The 22,929-nt window shown below is 44.5% G+C and overlaps 1 protein-coding gene across 1 annotated transcript in view; it reads left to right on the forward strand.

The window, feature by feature from the left end:
• Positions 1-22,929, forward strand: part of ADGRV1 (adhesion G protein-coupled receptor V1) — a 2,034,994-nt gene that overhangs the window by 1,019,103 nt on the left and 992,962 nt on the right. Inside the window, exon 66 of the mRNA XM_078677778.1 lies at positions 7,354-7,555. Coding sequence (XP_078533904.1) covers positions 7,354-7,555 — 202 coding nt within the window. The remainder of the gene's footprint in view (positions 1-7,353; positions 7,556-22,929) is intronic.

Below are 22,929 nucleotides of genomic sequence, written 5' to 3' on the forward strand. Positions count from 1 at the left end.
GCTGGAAGTTCCTAGGGATAACAAGACAAGTTGCAGGAGTCATTCCTTTGCTTACCCTGCCCCCAAACTTTGGAACGAACTTCCCTTTTCTCATCATAATGAACCAATCTGAATCGAATTTTAGGAAATTCCTAAAAACTCATCTATTTTAGTCTTCTTTTTATTTACTTTTTAGTGCATCTAGCATACTGGCAGATGTGTTGTCTGTAGGGCTGAGAGGCTCAGTTGGGTAATTATGCGCTATTCAAAAATGCCAGAATAGAATAGAATTGCTTACCCATGTGAGTACTGAAAAGCTACCACTGTTGTTGCATCACTAGGATGTAAACTTTGGGCGTCGATTCACACTTTTCGTTTGTAAATTAGATGTACTGCTTTATTTTTTAAATCCTCTAATTACTGCCCAATTTAATCATTCTACATTGCTTTGATATGATCTTCTTTGCTAGTGGCCAAACACGTACAAGCCAAAGAGTATTTGTGATTTACATTCATTCTTCCCTTTACTTTAACTCTGGCTAGTGCATCCTAAATTGTTTCTCACTTTATAGTTCGGTTGCAATGAGTCATGCTGGATTTATGATTGTGCAATCGTTGAGATCAACATATTATTTTTTTTTAACATCGATTGATGGCTCTGCTTTTGAGTTCATCTTCGAAACTGGGTCCGAAGGTGCTCTTAAGAACCAAGTGGATTATCAGAAATAGACAATCTCCAAACTGGCGCTGGAAATCCCCATTGACAACTAGACCTAAACACCCTTACAGCCAACCAGGGGAAACAAGGGGAAAGCTCAGCCATATGACAGGAAGTCACATCACACGAAGGGGACGGATCGTTCTACATTTTTAGAAACTGCAGCATTCTCATACATTTACCCAATGCCTAAAATTATTCAAAATTAAACATCTACGTTTAAAACCTCAACATTAAGATTGGGAACATTACAGGGGTAGCAGAGGATTCAACAGAGATCCAGAGGCCCTGGAGTTGACACCTTTTGTTGTAGGACCTGTTGCGGCTCCTACAGGTAAGCGCGGTGGGATGGAATAGGGGAAATAAAAAATAAATATATCGTATTCTGTCGTCTGTTGACTCCCCCCTGCGCCCGCCACGCTTACCTGCAAGAGCCGAGACTGCATAAAACTCGGCTCCAGACATTAACATCACCAAGACTACACTGCTACTCTGATGGCATGCCATTCCTGTGATGGAAGGCATATAACTGTGCAGTACTATTACTCTGATGAATTCTGTGTTGTCTCTTATTTTCTCACAAAGCCTCCTCCCATCATGATGTAATCCAATTGTTAACCTCGATCGTAATAAAGCTCCCTCATAACCACCGGTCTAGGTGTGTTCTAATAGACAAAAAATAAATGCATCAGTAAATAAGTAAACGCTGTGAAGTTTAGGACTAACTAGCAACACTTTCATTGAATGTGCTCATTTCCCAACCTGCTCTTAGAGCATCTAACCTATAGGAGCTACAGCCTCCCCTCTTTTTTCCAGTAGTATTATTATTATTAGCCTCTGTTAGAAATGGGGTTTCTGGTTGGCTAGGATATGCGCCTAAGCCAGGCAGAGCCCACCACTCTAGTCAGGGCAAGGGAGTTACACAGCAACAACAAAAAGACCTGATCTGCTCGGGCAATCAATTCTATAAACCTCTGAGTCACCAGTCACCATGTTCAACTTGAATACCTTACACTTTAACAGGTATGTACCACACAAAGATGGAAAAATGTGAGAACAGCAAGGCAGCACCTCACGTGCGCACCGCCAGAGGAGCTTACTGGTTAATTATTACCAGATAATAATTAACCAGTAAGCTCCTCTTGTGGTGCGCACATGAGATGCTACCTTGCTTTTCTCACATTTTGTATTTTACATAATCCATTTTTATAGTTTATAAAACACATGTATTGAAATGATGACGCACATGAAACACCCATGTTTTCATTGTTAAGCAATACCTACTGAAAGCCTTTGATCTGATTGCAAAAACAAATCACATGTATATTTAAATAACAGCAATAATAAGTTCTTCCTTGATTTAAAGTAAATGGCAAGTTTGCAAAATATATTTCTTTCATATGATAATATACAAGGGATATGTTCAATAAAACCAAGTTAATCCTACAACAAGTATTCTTTTGTAATCAAGAAAGCGGGGGTCCTTCTTGCAAGCTCCTGGTACTCGCCAAGTTACCAGGAGGGTGCCCACAAAAGGGCAACAAGGAGGGGATGACCCGCACTGCTCACCTCTGTGAGAGTGGAGTTGTTGGCCAGCCACAAGAAGACTCTGGTCGGGCCTCGCCGGGCCGAGAAGGCGCAGAGTGAAGTCTCTCCTCTCTCGCTGCTTACTTCCTGGTACACGGTCCCGCTTGGCCCCGCCCACAACCAGACTAGGCCATGCAGCCCTTCACTCCTACCTGGCTTCCGGTTTGGCCAGGTTGCAGGGCAACGCCTGATGTTCCTGTGGCACTTGCTCAGCTGGCGAGCGGCCACGCTTCTAGAATCCACGGGCCCTTGGGCCCAAACCCACAGTGCTCCACATGCGTTTAATGGCAGAATGAGTCCTCGCATCAGGCTCCAAAACATGGGGTAGGCTCCCGCCCTTACTTCGGATCTGCGGTGTCTTCTGCCACACTTAGAGAGAGTGAGCCCATGTCTCAGGCTCTGGCAATAATTTCAGCCCCCACCATGCACTTCATGTTAAAATCTGCTGCAAGGCTCAGCCCTCCCCACACACTTATCAGGGAGTAGAGCCACCCAAATGCTTCTCCTGTCGGGGAAGTGAAAGTGCCCCAATTAGTTGGCAGGAGACAGTGGTCTACAGACCCTGTACAGCGCTACACAGGCGCTCTGAAGCAACTGGGTGGGAAAACACAGAGCGCAACACAGGCTGAGTTCAAAAACACTACGGGCAGAACAGGGCACAGGCAGGCCAGCACACTGGGTCACTTAGTAAAGTGGCTGTCCTTTCAGCCACCCAGCAGGCAGCATGCCTGTCCCAAATGGCGATTCCTCCTGGCACACAGCAGTCCACGCCATGTCTTCTTCCCCAACATGGGGCCACAGCCCCTTTACTTATAGTTCACATGTATTTGTTCTGGGGCACTTAAAATAGAATTTCAAGTGCACAACACCCCCCCCCCCCATTCACAGTGTAAGCCTTGGTTCCAGACACACCACAGGGGGCGGAGTCAGCATTGTGGAAGGCAGGCAGAGCCCTATTCATGTGCAGGTGCAACTCCTCTCACCAATCCAAAAGCAGACCAGGCCTATTCAGGGGCAAGGGAAAACAACTCCTGCTACCCTAAACTCAGCCAAGGTCTATTCAGCCTAGAGCTGAGTCACCCAGGCAGGGCAGGACACACCTCAACCCCCGCAGGTACAGGCTGGAGTGAATGCACATCCCCTCTTCCCTGTCTGTCAGAACCAGACGGTCCTGGCAGGCACAAAGACACATAGCACACAAAAACGCCCACTTCTAAAAGTGGCATTTCTAAAATACTAATAATAAATCTGCTTTCTCCAATAAGCAGGATTCGTCACTACTATTCCAAACATACGACACACATGGTCGTGCCACCCCTGAAGCACATATCAGGGAATCCCCAATGCAAACCTATGAGAGGGCAGCATCACAGCAGTGAGAAACCAAATAGGCTGTTTGTCACTACCAGGACATACCACACGGTTAAGGCACATGTATTACCTTTTACCTACACCACACCCTGTCCAGAGGGCTAGCTAGGGCCTACCTTAGGGGTGACTGATATGTAGTAAAAGGAGAGTTGCAGACGTGGCAACTACCTTAGCTGCCACGTCACGGCAGCAGTAAACTGCGTGAGCAGGCCTTGTAGTGGCAGAGACCTGAGACAGGTTTGAAAGGCTACTTCAGTGGGTGGCGCCACCAGCGCTGCAAGCCTACCAGCAGCCTTTAATTTACTGGCCCTGGGTATATAGGATATCTCTGTACAAGTGACTGATAGGACCTGGGCAAAGATACTGTATAATGTTTTTGTTAATGCCTGTCAATTGGGTTTGCCTCCTACATGGGCAAGATCTGTCATTATACCAATATATAAGAAAGGGAATAGAGGTGACCCGAGTTGCTACTGCCCGATATCCTTAATTGACTCCTCAGTAAAAGTACTTGGTACAGTGGTCTTAAGACAACTGACTAGTTGGATTGAGGAAACGGGAACACTTTCTGTAGCCCAGTACGGCTTCAGAAAAGGGATGGGCACAATAGATCAATGCCTAAATCTGCAACTATTGATAGGCAAATACACGGTAGCAAAGAAGGGAGCACTATTTTTGGCCTTTATGGACCTGTCCTCGGCTTTCGACCGAGTTAACAGGTAAAAGCTATGGTCCAACCTTCTAGTACTAGGCGTAGACAAAAACATTGTCTATTTTTTTTTTTAGCTGACCTGCACAGGGATTTATCCGCAACAGTGAGGTATGATCAGCGGGGTAACTGTACAGAAGGAATCCCCATTTCAAATGGAGTAAGGCAGGGGTGCATTCTGGCACCACTGCTTTTTACACTATATATTAACAACTTAGATACCATCCTAACTGCCTCCTGCAAAGATATCCCCCGTGCAGAGAAACGGATGATTCCCGCACTTTTATATGCGGATGACGCCGCTCTCTTAGCAAGAACTGCAGTGGGACTACAGTCACTACTAGACTCTTTTTCGGCCCTTATGAAGTCACTAGACTTAAGTGTAAACTTCTCTAAATCACACATAATGGCCATTGGTCAGAAATCTCTAAAGGTCAAAACCCTATATTGTGAGGGACATCTACTAACTACGGTTTCATCATTCCCATAGCTAGGAGTATTATTTGACGATCATGGATCCTGGGGCACCCAGATCACTGCGAAAAAAACTGTTTTGATCAGAGCTACATCCGCGGTGTTGGGTTTCGCCAGGAAGTTAGGAGCCAGGCCTATGAGGGCCTTGATTCAAATATACAGGGCAAAGTGCATTTCTCTTGCCATGTATGGGGCTGATCTGTGGGGTATTAAAAACACAAAGGCCATACAGAGCATTGAAGATAGGTTTCTAAAGAACCTCCTAACCGTCCCTAAAACAACAGCAAATTACATTGTCCATCAGGAATGTGGTAATGGCTTTGTTGAAGACGCAATTGCTGTGGCACCCCTACAAAAATGGATGGCAACTTGGTTAAATCCTGATTTAGTGTTAAATCACGACTTCTTGAAAGACTGTATGTCACTTGACCATGGGCTGTCTATACCCTGGCACAAATATGTTCAGAAGTTATCCATTAGGCTAGGTAGACCAGAATTGTATAACTCCCCAGAAACACTAGAGAAGGGAGATATAAAATGGTCCAAGGAAACATACCTACGTCTAGCTACCATGGATATAGAAGAGATAGAGCTGGTAAAGGTGACGGTAAGGGCCCACCAGCTATGTAAAACAACGCTATCCATAGAACCATATTTAGGTTATGTTACAAATAGCAATCACCATTTTCTACAGACTCGTTTCAGATTGAATCAATTTCACTTTCTTCTTGGTGACCAGAAGGGCTGGAAGAAGGTAGATGATCTTGGGCCCTGTACCTGCGACAGCTTTTCGGAACAGGATATTAGACACTTCTTATTTTTCTGTGAGCACTTTACCGTCATTAGGAAACGTTTTATCGATCCAATTTTAATTAACAAAGGTTTTATGCAAGTGAGACCTGCCTTTCACTATCTGCAAATGTTGACCGATGTATGGGAAACTGTCAATATTGCTAACTTTTTATCTGCAGCTGTGAGAACCCTGAGGAAAATAACCTAATATTTTAAAATCATGTACAGTTTTTTGTGTTAAAATGAAATCACTTTTGTATTGCTTTTACCCATCAATTTTATATGTATTTATGAACTTTGATAGTGTTTTTATAAATAAGGGATTTTCTGCTGTTGATATAATCTGCTTTTATAATGCTTTTATGGTTTGCACATAAACCGAATAAAGATATTTGACTGACTGACTGATAGGTAAATGAAATATGCCAAGCAGGTGATATCCCAATCTTACCAAGTTTACAATAGAGAGCACATGCACTTTAGCACTGATCAGCAGTGATAGCCTGCCCAGAGTCATAAAACCACCAACAACAGTTCAGATAAAATACAGGAGGAAGGCAATAAGTTCTGGGATGACTCTGCAAAAAGGGCCAAGTCCAACAGCTTCTCATTGTCCCAGACAAATGGATTAATTAGATTTTTTAAGTTTAGAAAAAAATGTTTTTTTGAAGATACATAATAAAATAATGTCCATACAGATAAAGAAGTCATACATTGTCAAAAAGGTATACATATTCATAACCAAATAAGAAAAATAGAGCAAAATTATAACACTATTTCAATAAGAAGTATAATGCGATTACGAAAAAGACAGAAGAGAAAATAATAAAAAGAACAGAGGAAAGGGATGAAGAAAAGCAAAAGGTTAGAAATGTGTACGTTTGGCTTGAAGTATAATGAGAGTTATGGATATATTATAACAAAAATAAAGAAAAACAGATCTTCTTAAAAACTGTTATCTAAGTGAAGATGTAGAACATTGTATTCCTTACAGCTATACTTAGTACATGAACGTGTCAGTTTTAACCAATATTGAGTTCACAGGGGTTGGGAACCTCTTCCAGTGGTGGTTGGGGGAAATGGAGAGCTGAGCAGATTTAGTGTGAATTCATAGAGTATGTTTTAGCACCTTCACAGAGCTCCATTTTTCCATTTTCCTCCAGACATTGTCTTGACTTTGCAGTTACCTTGACAATATATCCCACTATTTACTTTAATCAAAGCATGGTACTAGGTTTCGTACCCTGCTTCAGTTCCTAGGGATTCATTTATATTCTCTATATGGAGGGCTGTTCTCTGAGTCAACAACAGTTTCATTGCACTCACCCTCCAACCTGTTCCTTCAAAGGTTCCCAACTGCAAGGCATCGTAGGAAGTCTCTTAAACCTTTGAACCAATCCAGTTCTTTGAAGGTAATACACTGATGCTTTACTTTTTTAGATCCTCTGAGATGTAAGTATTCCTGCTTTTCTTTAAAAAACACAACTCTACACTACCATCTTTTATCTGGCAAACTACTCCTCTAAAACACAAATCACTTCATAGCTTCATTAGGTCAATGTTTTTATCTCTTTAACAGCGTCATCTTAGTGGACTGTTTTCTTAAATTGTCTGGGAAGAAGAATGTTGCATGAAGAAACAGTAAATGTCTATAAATGCCTCATGTTGATAATTCTCCTTCTTACTGTTACCTTACATTAACTTTTAGTTTCTCTTTTTTCAGTGGAGGAGGATGCCGGAATGATTATGATTCCAGTATTGAGAAACCGTGGTACCTATGGATATGTGACTGCTGATTTTATATCCCGCAGCATATCTGCTCTTCCCAATGGAGTAGACTACAATTTAAGTAATGCCTCAGTCATCTTCCATCATGGCCAGAACCAAAGTTTCATTAATGTCTCGATCACGGATGATGAAGAAAGGTAACCATAGACAGTCTTTTTACACACAAATTGTACACATGCTCTAATTTCTAAATGCACCAGACTCCTTTATTATTATTTAGTTCATAGAACTACAATATAAGTTTATAGTGATAGATTAAAGAAATACTTTGAGATGACAAAGAAAAATGATGAAGTCACAACATGGATTCTGGAGGTTTGTTAGTGTTTTCAAATGTTTTTTCAATCTGGCGTTATCCAAGGTCCTTAAAAAAAATCTTTAAACAGTACATACATGTAGACATACATAGTGGGCCTATTGGTCAGTTCCACTCACATTTTGCTTCAGCCTACCACAGTATAAAACATGGGAGGGGGCGTCAGCCCACTTCTGTCACAAGCTTTCTACACGGTTAGTGGCAGCATCTTGCTTTTGCACTTGTGCAAATCCACCTAAAAACGAGTTTCCTTTACTTCTAAGGCTCGTAGTCCAATCTGTGTTCATTTTTTGTAGTTGCCATTTTGGTGCCACTGACCTCCGCTTTGCTCAGAATATTAGTTTCAGTGAAACATTTTAAAAAACAGACTCCCTAAAATGAATGATACTTTTATTTACAGGGATGAACGAACGGCTGCACTGCGTGCCTCTAGACACCATAAACACAGCTCCGCAGCTTGCATTCAATTTGATGTATCTGTGTGCCTCGTACGGCAAATAGTGAAATTGTTTGCAACTTAATACTAAAAAAGTACTTTGCTTTTCATGTCCTCTGTGACATAGCTGCTAGCTTGGTAAAATATAAATGAAAGGGTTTTTCTTATAAATCAGAGGTTTTTTTTTCTAGCTCCCAGCCAGGGACATTTTTCATACACGACCTTTACAGATGACAGTAAATAACGTTTCAACCCGAAAACATTGTATTCTGGTGTGGCGAGATCGGTGCATTTTCACTCTTGAAATATCGAATCTACTCTTTTTTTATAACTTCGCTTGGTAAATTGAAGCCTTACATATTGGTGTTCCGAGGAAGTCCCACCCAGCCTGTATGTGTCATGAGCAACATGATGCACATCGCTGCCAAGTTTTCATATTGCTTATGTGTGACAATCCCTAAGGTTTCGGTATACTTATGAGTGACATTCTATTGCCAAATGTGTGACACTTAGAGTGAAACTTTCTTGAGAGTAAAAAAAAAGCAATGAGGTGCATGAAAAGGGATAAATATAAAAAATTACACCCTTTTGAGCAAAGAGAAGGTATACAAATATCTTGAAATTGTTGAAAAACCTCTGAAATGGGAGGTTAGAAGCACTTGCTTATAATTAAAACAAAGGGGCATATTTACAAGTCCCTAACAATACTGAAGCATCCCTTTTGTTGATTCTTCGTTGGCGCTCTATTAAAGCCCATATTTACAAGGCCGTGCTAAGCCACACAATGTGGCTTAACAAAGCCTTGTAAATATGGCCCTCTGAAATGCAGTTTTCTGTGGAAAAGGGGCGTGCAATGGGTGTTGCTGTGGTCGTTCAAAGCAACAACCATGGCATTTTGACACTGCTCCAGATTTACAAGGATTAGTAAATCTGGAGCAGTGCCAAAAATGAACGTCTTTCAAAAGGAGGTGCAATGAGGAGAAATGCTTGGTTTCTTCTCGTGTTTTTGCTCCTTCTATGTGTGCTGCATGCTGCAGCACACATAGAAGGAACAAAACACCATTAATGGTTGTTTTTGTGCAGAAAGGTGTCCCTTCCTGCACAAACACAATCATCTCTGCAATGCAGGCACCCTTGCACCATGGTGCAAGGGTGCCTGCGTTGGAGCTAGGGAGCTTTTTTAGCGCCAGCGCAGTGGTGAGCACAAGAATGAGCCGTATTCTTGCTAATACAGAGAATCCTGCATTTTGAAAATGACGCAGCTCGGCACAGCGAAATTGCTTGCGGCACTGCACCATTTTCAGGTAAATATGCCCCTAGATCTCTGCACATTTTGTAGCAGCCTATGTTACAGTATGTGCAATACGATTTTAAAACAATGTGCATATTCACAGTGCTTTTACTCCCAGACTGGGACCTCGTAGCACTAGATTACAGTAGTCACTATTCACCACCATACCAACAAAGAAAACATTCTGTTTCCCTCTGGTTATACACAGCATCTGCAGTGAGTGCCTTCACCCATTGAGGTTTCGTAACATTAACATAAAAGAATGCCCTTCCCATGATCTGATCTCGCAGCATATGCTTAACAATACTAGGCCATCAATTCCAGTTCCTTTACACCGTTCAGAGCATGCTTCGTCTTGAGTTGCATGTCTCTTGGCCGGGCTGAGCAGGAGCAGCACTGACTGCAGCTGCAGGTGGCACTTCAAGGGTGTGTCTGAGTGGACTGATAGTCACAGAGTGCATCTCCTCACTCACAATGTTTTCATTGTGGGTGACTGTCTGGCAGCCGCGGCGCTTCTGTTACTATGTGGTTTTCTTAATTTATATTTCACACCGGAAAAGAAAGTACCCGCCTAAGACCACAGCAAACATCTCTAAAACAAACAAGCACTGGCGCTGCCAATAGGTCTCGCAGTAGGAAAGTTGGAGCTATTGGTTTTGTAAATGACAAAGCCCTTTATGTTTTTAAAATGAAAACAAAAATAAAAGGCATTGTTATTTGCAATTGTAATAGCTCAAACTCTCATGAATGCGAGACCTATTGCGTTGCAAATGCTTGTCTGTATGGGGATTGCTGAGAAATGTACACCGTACGCTTGTTTAGATGTAAAAGAACACACGTGCACCTCCATAGTGGAGCATCTATCCCCAAAGCCAAGATGTATTGTTATGAACGACCTGGCACTTAAACTGTATAACTCTACAAAAGGTGCTTTAAAAAACACCTAAAGAAATATTAGTGCCTGCTTCGTTCATGCACCAAACAGAGGCCTTGAACTAAAGAAGGGTCACCAATACAATGAGGCAGCTGAGCGGCGTGTACAGCCCAGTGTAACTAGACACCCCCAGAGGCGGCGGTGATCGGTTGGGGCACTCAAAGGCATTCTCCTTGGGGAAGTCCTTACAGCGTCAATCACCCGGCTGTGAAGACAGCGCAGCTCGGGTAGAATGAGGGAATAAAGGCGCGCGTCTCGGCTCAGAGTGTGACCGGCCGAGGTTCAGGGAGTGTGTGGTGCGTGAGTCACCGGCAGGTCAGGTCGTGCACGCGGGAGGAGGCAGAAGGCTCACGAGGGTACTGTGGGGACTTCATTTCACCGTGGTGTTTTAGCATCCACGGCCCCTGGTGTGCACATTTGGTGCTGGCAGATAGCGCCCACATGACCGCCCACTTACTTCAAGGAATCTCAACTCCTGGGAGAGATATTAGTCAGTGAACGAGGGTGGCGATAGAACTGAAACCTAGATGGCGGAGATAGGACTTCTAGATCAGCATGAGGGGAGAATTTAGTCTGACGTGAACGGAATGCGAGTAAAGGTGAAGACATGGGAAATTTCGGCGAGATAGAAGGGGATTAAACATAACGGAAGAATTGGGTTTAGATGAGTAACCGGGGGTGGGATGGAAGTGGACAAAGAAAAGGATAGAAAAGCACAAGGGAGAGCAAACGATGTGAAAAGAGACGAGGGGGAGCCACGGCAGATGGAAGTGAAGGGACTACAGGAAGAGGAATGGAAGTAAACAGATGGTTGGAGGCGGGCTACGGGGGATGAATTGAGATCGGCAATAAGACAACAAAAACGTAAAATAGACTCTGAGGATGGGGAAAAACTGGAGGCAGAGATTCTGACTGAAAGGACACCTATGTGGAAAGACGCCATGGAGTCATAACAGTGACAATAGAAAGAACTCTATGGAGGCCTGACAAGACGGTGTTGGGGGAAAAGAGGCTTTTAAGCGCTGGAACTGGAAGTCTAAGAGGCAGGAAAGCGATGAATCGGCGAATACCCATCGTGGGTCTAATGCGTTACAGCAGAGATATGAGCAGGAGCCGGGAGGTGTCAAGAGGTGCAGCCAAGCGGGGTGAGAAATGGAGGCACCAGGACAAATGGAGGGGGAAGGAAGAGGGCAAAGGGCAAGACAGACTCAAACAAGAAGGACTGGGCGAGAAGGGAGGGGGATGCCAGCAGGGAGAGAGGAGGAAAGGTGGGAGGGAACACGGCCTGGGGGAAGCTGGCTGGGGAGGAGGAGGAGAAATGCAAGTAAGGCTGTGCGCGGGGAGAGAGAGGGGAGGTGCTGGAGCTGGGGAACAGATGGCCGTGAAAGTTTATGGCCCAAAAGCGCATGCCTGTATAAATATAGCCAATAGGTCTCGCTTTTTGGACCCTATAAGTATTTAGTTATGCAGCAGAATATCCTTGGTGCAACAACACCAACTGTTGCATGGCTAAACACTTATAAGGTCCCAAATGCTTGACCTATTGGCTATGCCAATGCTTGTTAATCTTGTTAACTATCCACTCCCAAGCTGTGTGGCACCACATCCAGATTTGAATCTTTCAGTCTCTTTGCTCTGTTGCGTTTGTACACAATCTAGCGAGTTCTAAGTAGCCACCTCCCTCTCCTCTTTAAAACTTCACTCATAGTGCACCTCACTTTAATCAAATGGGTGGAATGCTGCTTATTGAGGGCGACCCCTACACAAAGAGAGCCCTGGCACAAAACAAGGAAAAATACATTGTAAAAGTGTGCTACACAAAAGAAGGGAAGGGAGGGAACGGAAGAAGGTAGATAGATGTGATAGGAAGAAATAGAGAAGAAGGAAGAAAGAAATAGGGGACGAAGAGAAAGAAACACAAGCCAAAGAAATAGGAGTAGGAAACAAAAAAGAATGAAATAAACAGAAAAATAAAGAAACAGATGGGTGGGGAAAAAGGAAGAAGAAAAAAAGGAGAGGTGAAAAGGGAGGGAAAGGTGGAAAGGCAAGAAGATGGAAGTGTGAGAAATAGAGAGAACGCTGATGTCATACAAGTTCTTGAGACACCCTCTCCTCAGCATCTTTCTGGTAAACTCTGTCGGAGGAATGAGGAAGCGAGCGGCGTGCTGAGTGCTGCACTCGAAGCATGCAGGGTAACAGTGTGAGGAGCAGAACTGAGGAGAGACAGACAGGCAGGCACAAATGAGAGACAGACAGGCACAGAAGAGAGACAGGCAAAGAGGAGCGGCTGCACAGAGAGAGGAGAAACGATAGGGGGGGACAGCAGTGGAGAGGAGACACAGGGGCCGAGGATAGACAGACAGGAGTGACAGATACAGTGGGGGAGAGATGGGGCAGAACGAGAAGCACACATGAGAAAGAGGCACAGAGGAGAATAGATAAGGGGGTGAGCCACAGAAGAGGGCAGCAGAGAGGCAGCCGAAGCCGAGAGTAACATGGAGAACAGACAGACACGAGGAGAAACGATAGGGGGGGACAGCAGTGGAGAGGAGACACAGGGGCCGAGGATAGACAGACAGGAGTGACAGATACAGTGGGGGAGAGATGGGGCAGAACGAGAAGCACACATGAGAAAGAGGCACAGAGGAGAATAGATAAGGGGGTGACCCACAGAAGAGGGCAGCAGAGAGGCAGCCGAAGCCGAGAGTAACATGGAGAACAGACGGACACGAAAAGGAATAAATAACAAGCATAGCTAGAGAGCAGCGGAGTGATCGAGGATAGACAGCCACAGAAGAGGGCAGCAGAGAGGCATCCGAAGCCGAGAGTAACATGGAGAACAGACCGACACGAAAAGGAATAAATAACAAGCATAGCTAGAGAGCAGCGGAGTGATCGAGGATAGACAGACAGGAGTGACAGATACAGTGGGGGAGAGATGGGGCAGAACGAGAAGCACACATGAGAAAGAGGCACAGAGGAGAATAGATAAGGGGGTGAGCCACAGAAGAGGGCAGCAGAGAGGCAGCCGAAGCCGAGAGTAACATGGAGAACAGACGGACACGAGGAGAAACGATAGGGGTGGACAGCAGTGGAGAGGAGACACAGGGGCCGAGGATAGACAGACAGGAGTGACAGATACAGTGGGGGAGAGATGGGGCAGAACGAGAAGCACACATGAGAAAGAGGCACAGAGGAGAATAGATAAGGGGGTGAGCCACAGAAGAGGGCAGCAGAGAGGCAGCCGAAGCCGAGAGTAACATGGAGAACAGACGGACACGAAAAGGAATAAATAACAAGCATAGCTAGAGAGCAGCGGAGTGATCGAGGATAGACAGCGAGATAGGCAAAAAGCTTTCAATAAAGAGCGGCCGGGAAACTGAAAGTACGGCCGGCCAGCCATGAATAATTAGAGGAGGAGAAGCCGCAGAGCACACGCTGGGAGAAGCCCTTTGATGTGGTGGCGGCCGTGAACAAAATGCAATTAGGAGGGAGGGAGGGAGGCTGATGCGCGTGCTTGTTTGGTCACGTGATTCACGTGAACTCAAAGAAAACCGCACCAAAAAGCCCTTGGTTTCATGAGGATTTTGAGCACTTGAATTCTCTCCATTTCCCAGTCCTTCGGACTGGAAAAGGCGAGACCTAAAAATGAATCACTCTGCCGGTGCAATCTGGTTTCTGTGAGCCAGAAGGGACCGTACACTGTAGTGATACCCCCAGGCCCATGTGTGCCCACCAAAACACCCACCCGCATCAGCAAGCCCTCACATGGACAGTAGAAAAAACAAGTAACTGTTAGGCCCTTATTGGAGGAACTCCACAGTAGCAAGTGTGCTGACACAGAAGGAGGCATAAACTGCATATGGGAAGTTACTGTCACAGAGGTTGGGTGCCTTCATTAAGAAAAAATCCAATCTATGAAACACGGGTTTCATCAGATCAGGACGCCTGCTGCCAGTGGCACTGTGGACGGAGACCAGGAAGGGGTCACACTCACCCAGCTCGTCCTGCTCCTTATTTTGATAATTCTCTCTGCCAGGCTGGCTGTTGTATCCGCCGCCTTCGGTCGAACAAGTTTAGATTTTTGTCGAGCTCGAGTCTGAGTTGTGTGGAAAGAGGAGTGGGAAAAGGCCCCTTTGTCCTGCAGAGAGCAAGATCATTGGTGGCTGCAGCTGAGAAGCAGCCAGGACTCTGCCTGTTATTCCCTATCACTGGACTCTCCCAGCCCCAGTAAACAACATCCTTTGTCCTCCGGTGCTTCTTGCCCCGACCACCTGCATTACCCATCAGCCAGCTCTGTGTGTGAGTGCAGTCCGTAGGGAAACTCAATAATCTTAATTGTTCCCATAGGACTGCGGCCTGCAGCGGCGAGCTGGGCCCAGAAAAAAAGCAGAAGCACCAGATCCATATGGGGCTGGATCTGGCGCTTGCTGTTTATGTTTTTTTAAATGTGACTTCCCTGATCTTAAGCTGCCTGCAGGATGACCCTGGCAGTGCCACACATCCATCTGTGTCCCACCAGAGACCATAATGACTTGTGCTGAAATAATGTATCCCCTAACTATCTGTGCCAGGTCTACAGTTATCATATCAATAAGTAAGCCCCCCCCCAAGTCAGATGTAAATTGACTCGGCAGGTTACACCATAAACAGCTCTAGATTCACAATGTACATATTACATGGCCCGGCCCGATCTTACCAACAGAGTGGGAGGCAACGATGGTGGCAGAGGGTTTCTGCTATCTCTGGGTTTTTGTGATAACTAACCCAAACTTGTTCTACACCCATTATCTTATGGCCCTCCGACGCGTCTCCGGAGTGATGTCCAGCATTGGAGATCTCTGCCGCTCTCCTTATTAGGACATGCAGCATTATTCAAAATGATGCAGCTCTTGCTATTTCTGTACACCTTACAGAGCAGGTTGTATGCGGTTCAACAGTCCCTCTTCCGAGCTATAGATAGTGTGGAACAAACCCTTCTCTGGGTTGGGAAACCACCACGCATAGCTATGCCGAGGTTGGTGAGAGGCTGGCATGATGGGGGAATTTCACACAATGAACCGGTCTATAGAATGGACAGACTGCTTCTGGGCCCAGGGAGCTACATGTGAGCACTATACACTAACCTTAGGGGCAGCAATCTCACGAGCCTAACTGAACACACCATCAGACTCTGCGATTTAGTACACAAGAGGCAGGGATGGCATAATTGAGTGACCCAAGCTACACCACTCTAGGATACAGAAAGGCTAGGGCAGTGACCTATCAAAAGCGAATCAATAACTTTCCCGACCCCCTCCGACGGCTCCGGGAGCATTGGCATGGGGACTTTGGGAACTAGAGGACAAAGATTGGCAGGAAGCCCTTGCTTCTCCTGAGGAAGTGGCTATGTCCTCAAAGTACTGATTGATCCAACTCAGAATACTTCATGGATCCTACCTCTCCAGAGGTACATTGGTTAAAATGGGCAGGAAGGTTGATTTAACAGTCAGCGACTATGTGGGCAAGAGGTTAGCTTTTACCATATCCTATGGGAATGTCCAGATTAAAACTGTATTGGGAGGCTGTTATGTGCACAATGACGGAAGTGTGTGGGATGGACCTACAACCCACACCAAAATAGTGTCTCCTAAACATATGAGAGGTGACAGATCTAAGTTGGAAAGATGATATATAGGTGACAATGGGGATGAAAATAGGAAAACGTAACGTGGCTCGACATTGGGGGGCAGAAATTACACACAATCCTCGAGGAGTGGGAGAAAGATATGGACTTGTGCATGATTGCTCCGAGGTCTGTATACGAAGGTAGGAGTTGTCCCAGGAAATGGGAACAGATTTGGGGTAATTGGAACACTTACAGGGGTGGACTCTGCATTGCCCCCTCTGTATAGCTCAGTGAAGTCACCATGGGAAGGAATACTATGGATGATCACAAGAATGAGACTGAGGGGATGAATTGGGGTTAATACTGAACAATGTAAACTGTATTGGTTGCTCGGCTTTTATAAATGTATGGCTGCTATGGTGTAATAAGCAATACAAAAGGGGGTGATGGACGGAGCATTTGAGCAAATCAAACACTCACCCCCAGTCAACTGATCTGGTTTTAATCCATCACCATTCTTTAGCTCACTCTGCCACCCCAGTTCAGACATGGCCATATGCAAATCAGTCTGAACCTGTGCCTCATGGCAACAGTCCAGCCCGAACTACCAAGCCATGTCTTCCCTGGACCTGAAACAAGCATCCTGGGACCGGTTTCGGGTTCATAACCCTCATCAGCCAGGCTATCTTGAATCCAGTGGCAAAGTGAGCAAGGAACTCACGTCTGAGCATACCCTGCCAACTTAGGGCGAAAAAAAATCAATATAAAAGGGGGTGATGGACGGAGCGTTTGAGCAAATCAAGCACTCACCCCCAGTCAACTGATCTGGGTTTAATCCATCACCATTCTTTAGCTCACTCCGCCACCCCAGTTCAGATATGGCCATATGCAAATCAGTCTGACCCTGTGCCTCATGGGAACAGTCCAGCCCGAAATGCCAAGCCATGTCTTCCTTGGACCAGAAACAAGCATCCTGGGACCGGTTTCGGGTTCATAACCCTCATCAGTCAGGCTATCTTGAATCCAGTGGCAAAGTGAACAAGGGACTCATGTCTGAGCATACCCTGCCAACTTAGGTAGAAAAAAGCTATACAAAAGGGGGTGATGGACGGAGCGTTTGGCTTGGCAGTTCGGGCTGGACTGTTCCCATGAGGCACAGGGTCAAGACTGATTTGCATATGGCCATGTCTGAACTGGGGCGGCTTGGTGAGCAAAATAACGATGGATTAAACCCAGATCTGTGACTGGGGGTGAATGTTTTGCCATTGTGCAACATTCCGTCCATCATCTTGTGTGTTTTGCTATGGTGTAATAACTGCATTCCTTTTGGCTGTATAGTCAATAAAAAATGAATTTGAGTGCTGTGGCAGTGCATAACCATCACCACTTGCAGGCTACTTTCATTCAGTAACATGTCTCAGGATATACACAGTATGAAGGTGCTATATAAATTTTAGTGCTGTGATGCGGACACCAGCACTAAAATGTGTTATTCTAACCCCTGATGCATGGTACTTGGCTGGGCTGCTAAAAAAAAGTGGCCCATCCAGGGCACTATATTGCATAGGTCTTGATGAAAGCCCGGGACCCCATGGCCCACATAGTTTAGGGTAAATATCCTCCAAGCTTTTTGCCTTGCTCCTCCGCTTTTGCTAATCTCGTTTTTGTTGGCCATAGGACTCTGTGCACTGTTAACCAGTGCTAAAGTGCGTGTGCTCATTCTATAACATTGACTTACAGCCAATTTTCACGTTTAGTTTACATACCTTCCTAGTAAAGTGATTCTATATGTACCCATGCCTGTAAATTAAATATTACTAGTGGCCCTGCAACACTAATTGTGTCACCCACTCAAATCAAACATGTCTCAGGTCCGCCATTACAGCATGTGAGTGCAGTTTTAAACTGCAATCTCGACCTGGCAAGACAAATCTTTTGCCAGGCCTAACGCTTCCTATTTAATACATATAAGTCACCGCTCGGGTAGGCTCTAAATATCCCATAGGGCAGGGTGCAGTGTATTTAAAAAGTCGGACATCTACTTTTAAGTTTTACATGTCCTGGTAATGAAAAACTCTCAAATCCATTTTTCACTACTGCAAGGCCTACATCCCCCATAGGACAATATTGGGTTCCCTTGTTTCATTTAATAAGTGATACCTTTCAATTAGAAGCAGGTAGACAGGTCGAGTTTGGTGTCTAAAGAATTGTCATTTAAAACCCTCTTTAATGGTAAATTCTGAAAATAGCACTTTTATAAATTTGGTTATTTTCTTGTCCCAACCATTTAATACCTGCAGCCTGTATCCTGGGCCACATGACTAGGTGTAGCTGGCAGTTGTCTTTGTGTATTGCTCCCAGACAGTGAGACAAAGGGGGAGTAGGTGTTGCCAGGAGAGGCCACCTGATGAGGGGGCGGAGTTGTCACCTACCACACTTGCACATCACAAATGCTCTGCCTGAGTACACTCACAAAGGATTTGATACTAGTCTTTTGTGCCCCCAGTCAAGCTGAGGCAAGGAGGCAGTAAACTCCAAGCAACTTGCAGTGTGGAAACCTCCAGAGCCTTCTCCTACTTCAAAGCTGGCACCAAATATAAATATTGGACACTCAGACCCAACTCTTCAGTACACCTCTGGACCAGTGGTAGGCCCAAAAGGACTGCTATTCTACTCTGAGAGAAGGAGTGATAATCTGTTGCCCTGCTGCTTGAGTAAGGAGGACTGGGTGAGAATCTTGAACCCAGGACAGCCAGAAGCAACGCCAAGGGCTAGTTTGCTAGCTTCCTGATCTGAGCCTCAGGGATACAAAAAGCTCCAGCACCTTGAACCCAGTATCCGGACACTGCCATGAGTCTTGCCCACATGTGGTGCCTCCCCAGTCCTGGAACCTTGGAAGTGGGCCTGAAGGTGCTCTGCCAACCCAGCTGTCATTCAAGCAGAACCGATGCTGCATGACTGATATCCTTGCAGCTCCTCATCTTCGCTGCCTTATGCCTTCTCAACACAGGACCTCACATCGCAGCCCCACAACTCCTAGGAACCTCAGCTGCGTGGTACATCCTCAATGCAGAATCTTGCATCGCAGGACCACAGCTCCCCGGAATCTCTGCTGTGCAATGCATCCTTGACACAGGACCTCTCATCACAGCCCATTGGAACCGCCATTGTGCAACTCATACTCTACACAAGGGATTTCACAATTCTCTGCAACCCAGATTCAAGGTACTTTGTTCAGTTGACCTAACCTGGTCCCTTCATCCGGCTTGCGCTCTATTCTGGTTTGCCTGTGACTTTGTCCTGGTCTGGCTCGACCAGATAACCACAGTTGGCTCTTTTCACTTAAATCTTTCAAATTGCATATCTCTGGTTCTACTGATTAGATTTTTGTCATTTCGGTATTAATTAATTTATTAACTTTTACTCTAGTTTTCTAGATTGGTGTGTCAGTTTTTTGTGATGTGTTTTCACTTTATTATTGTAGGAAGTGCTGCATAAATACTTAACACATTACCTCTAAGTTAAGCCTGACTGCTTTTGTGCCAAGCTACCAGAGGATTAAGCACAGGTTAATTTAAGGGGTTTGCTTGTGTTTCACCCTGACAGGAATTGTGGTCACTGCTTGAGTAGGGTTTCATCCCCCTCAACTAGTGATCCAATTTTCTACAGGGATAGAAAAGAATGCTCAACACAGATCAATGAACAAGAACCACTCAGCATCACAAGGAATCTGGAAGAGTATCACAGCAGGATTCTGTACCCTGGGACAACTTGGAACTAAAATTTGATTCACCTTTCTGAGGTCCTGAACTATCCTCCATTTCTTATTCGGTTTCTGCAAAATCGTCATTGGTGAGTTGGAAGGACTTCAAGATGCCCTGTTCTAACATAGATTAGATGGCAGGCATAATTCTTGCCACCACCTTAAATGTGAAGCTATATTGAGGCATTGGGGATACTCTGCAGTAGGTCTTACTGTGGTTCTCACTGGTTTGACATTCATAATCAATCCAATGTCTTTTCCTGTAAAGTTCCAGACTTCCTCATTCACCTACATCATAGGTCGGGAGGTAAGCCTTCGTTGGTTAAAACTGGGAACAACCCAACTGTTACTTCTTGTGACTTCATCATGTACAGGAAGTTTCACACCATCCGGTGTGCAATAAATCACACAATTAATGTTGCAGGCTAAATTCCTGCCCCACACATTGATGGGATTTGAATCACATATTGCAAATAGATGGTACTTTTCAAGGGAGCCTTCTTTACAGAAACATTAGCTGAAACTGTGTTTGTATTCTGTCTATTAGAAACGCCTACAACTTGGACTTGTTTTCCAAAGGAGGATATTCTAGGGACTTCTACTATTCTCACAATAGTGATTAGAAATAATATAGGGTGGCCAATCATCTCTCCATCCATATCTAGCCCACTCTGGTCTACCTCTAGAAGTGCACCAAGCACATAATCCTTCTACCCTCCCATTCACCATATTTGTGATCTGGGTCCAGTCTGATGGAACTGTAAAAACTGGGAACAGATGGAGGTTGTTTCATCATTGGGGCTTGGGGCATATTAGCAATATATGACCTTTGAACTTGCACATTTTGATTTGGTATGCATTTTATATTGGGCGTTTGAATATCATTTAACATTCAATTTGGGTTCAATCTACACTCTTGCTTCCAGTGGCCCACCTGGTTACAAATATAGCAAGTAATGGTTGTCTTCATAATGTTTATGTCCATCCCTACATTCAAGTCAGCAGCCATCCCTTGGCCTCAGACTTGCAAAGCAACATTCCACGCTTGTGTTAGTTGACCACCACCGTGAAAACGAACTCCCTGCATCCCTGCACCAACTCCAGGAACAGCCTTAAACCCTGGATCTGCCACATATGTGCTGCTCTGACATTGCTTCTGCTGCCACTTTGCCTATGTTAGCATTAATTTCTTCTTAACCGTCTTCTGCTTAGCTTCTAAATTATTACTGCAGTATTTTGCATACCTAAGGATCTCATCCACAGACTTCAACTGCCAACAAATCAATACTGCTGTACATGAGAACTATTTCTGGATTTAAACTGAGAACGAACTGAGAAAGAAACCTGCTAAAATTCTCCCTTTCTAGATTTTTGACTCCACTATGCAGTCTGAAAACTTGCATCAACCTTTTATAATAAGCATGCAACAACTATTCGGATGTTTTGGTAGTTCTGGTTATTTTCAGCCAATCTACCTCTTTCTATGGGACCTTTGTCTTCACATAAGCAATCACCTTGTCCATGACAGTGGCAGAGGTGCATGTTTCTCAGTGTCCAAAGACCAAGACTGCCAATAAATCACATTCCGCTGTATATGGAAACTAATCCCTGGATGCAAACCGAGTATAAACTGAGAAAGGAACACACTAAAATTCGCCCTTTCCGGGTTTTCAACACCACTATACTGTCTAAGGACTTGCATCAACCTCTCATAATGAGCATGCACTGACTCTTTGGACTCTTGAGTTAAGTAGTTCTGGTTGTTTTGAGTCAATGCACCTCTTTCTGGATGACCTTTGTCTCCAAATGTGCAATCACCTGGTCTTTTTGTCCAGGGCACTAGGGGAAGGTGCATGTGTCTAGGTGTCTCTCTGTGGCTTATCGTCGGGCTAATCCACAACTACTTTACATTCGTCTCAAATTCCTTTGAGACCACAATTTCATAAAACGTATTCAAGTCTACCCAAAGTTCTTTCAAGATTTCACATCCTATCCACCTCATGTACTATTTATCAGGATTGTCTCTCAACTTCAGAAACTGATTTGGGAATGAAAAAAGATCAGAGGGACTCTAGGGCACATGAACGTACACACCTCTGTGCACCTCTAGAAATGTTAACGCTCCAGCCTCTTAATCAATTCTTTCTCTTTCTCTCTCTCTCTCTCCCCCTCCCTCTCTCTATCTCTCTCTCTCACATATCTTTTCTTCTTGTCTTCATGCTTTAACCATAGACTTATTTTTTGTACTTTCCCCACTCTCTAATGCATTCCACCTACTCTTTATCTTAAACTTTTAAACATGCAGATTTCTTTTTCTTTAATTCATCCTCCTTCATCACCATCTTGAAATTCTTCTGCAAGTTCTTATTTCCAGTCAAATCAATCCCAAACTCTCAGTCAACTCTTTCAGACTGCCTCACAAGCGTATCTTGCAGCGTCACTACTCAAAAACATGAGTTCAGCCTTATTATATGTGGTTTACCAAGTTTAGTGCAAGAGCCCCTTTACAAGCTCTTCAAATTCTGCTCTTAATTTTACATAATTAATCTCTTTGGAGGGAAACCTTCTAAATGACATAGTAATTCTGACACTAATGCTTTTGTGACAAGATATATAATAGGGATATCCAGAGATGGACTCAAAGTGGCAAGATGGAGACCTCCCTCTGAGGATCCCTGCTCCAAAGGTGCATTTGCACATTCTGCTGGGTCTGTCGCCTCTCCTGCTACCCCCAACAGAAGCAGATGCTTCACTCCAGGTTGAGGTTATATAATGAGATGGTCAAGAATTCAACAAATTATCTAAGAACGCATCATTTGTATCCCTATATCTTTTGTCATCCCCACTTCCCTCTCATAACTCTTGGACCTACAATTCGTCCTTTACTCAGGATAAACTCCCAGATCATCAGCTATTCTCTTTGGCCACCACTGTTGACGTGAGTTTTATCTTGACTACATTCAACTACATATTTTAAATCTTGTTTGTGTTTTATATTCCTGCTTTTCCCTTTTGTGCACAGCATGTTCCCATCTGTCCAATGTTTCAAACTATACAGGTCTTGGTTGAGGGTTTAAATCGTCGCTCTTCTCATCAATTTTTCTCACATTGGTTGTGCCATACAGGAAAAACCAAGTACAGATGTATGTAGTCTGACATTAGG

This window comes from Lissotriton helveticus, chromosome 2_1 (genome assembly GCF_964261635.1).
Source record: "Lissotriton helveticus chromosome 2_1, aLisHel1.1, whole genome shotgun sequence".
NCBI classification, from domain to species: Eukaryota; Metazoa; Chordata; class Amphibia; order Caudata; family Salamandridae; genus Lissotriton; species Lissotriton helveticus.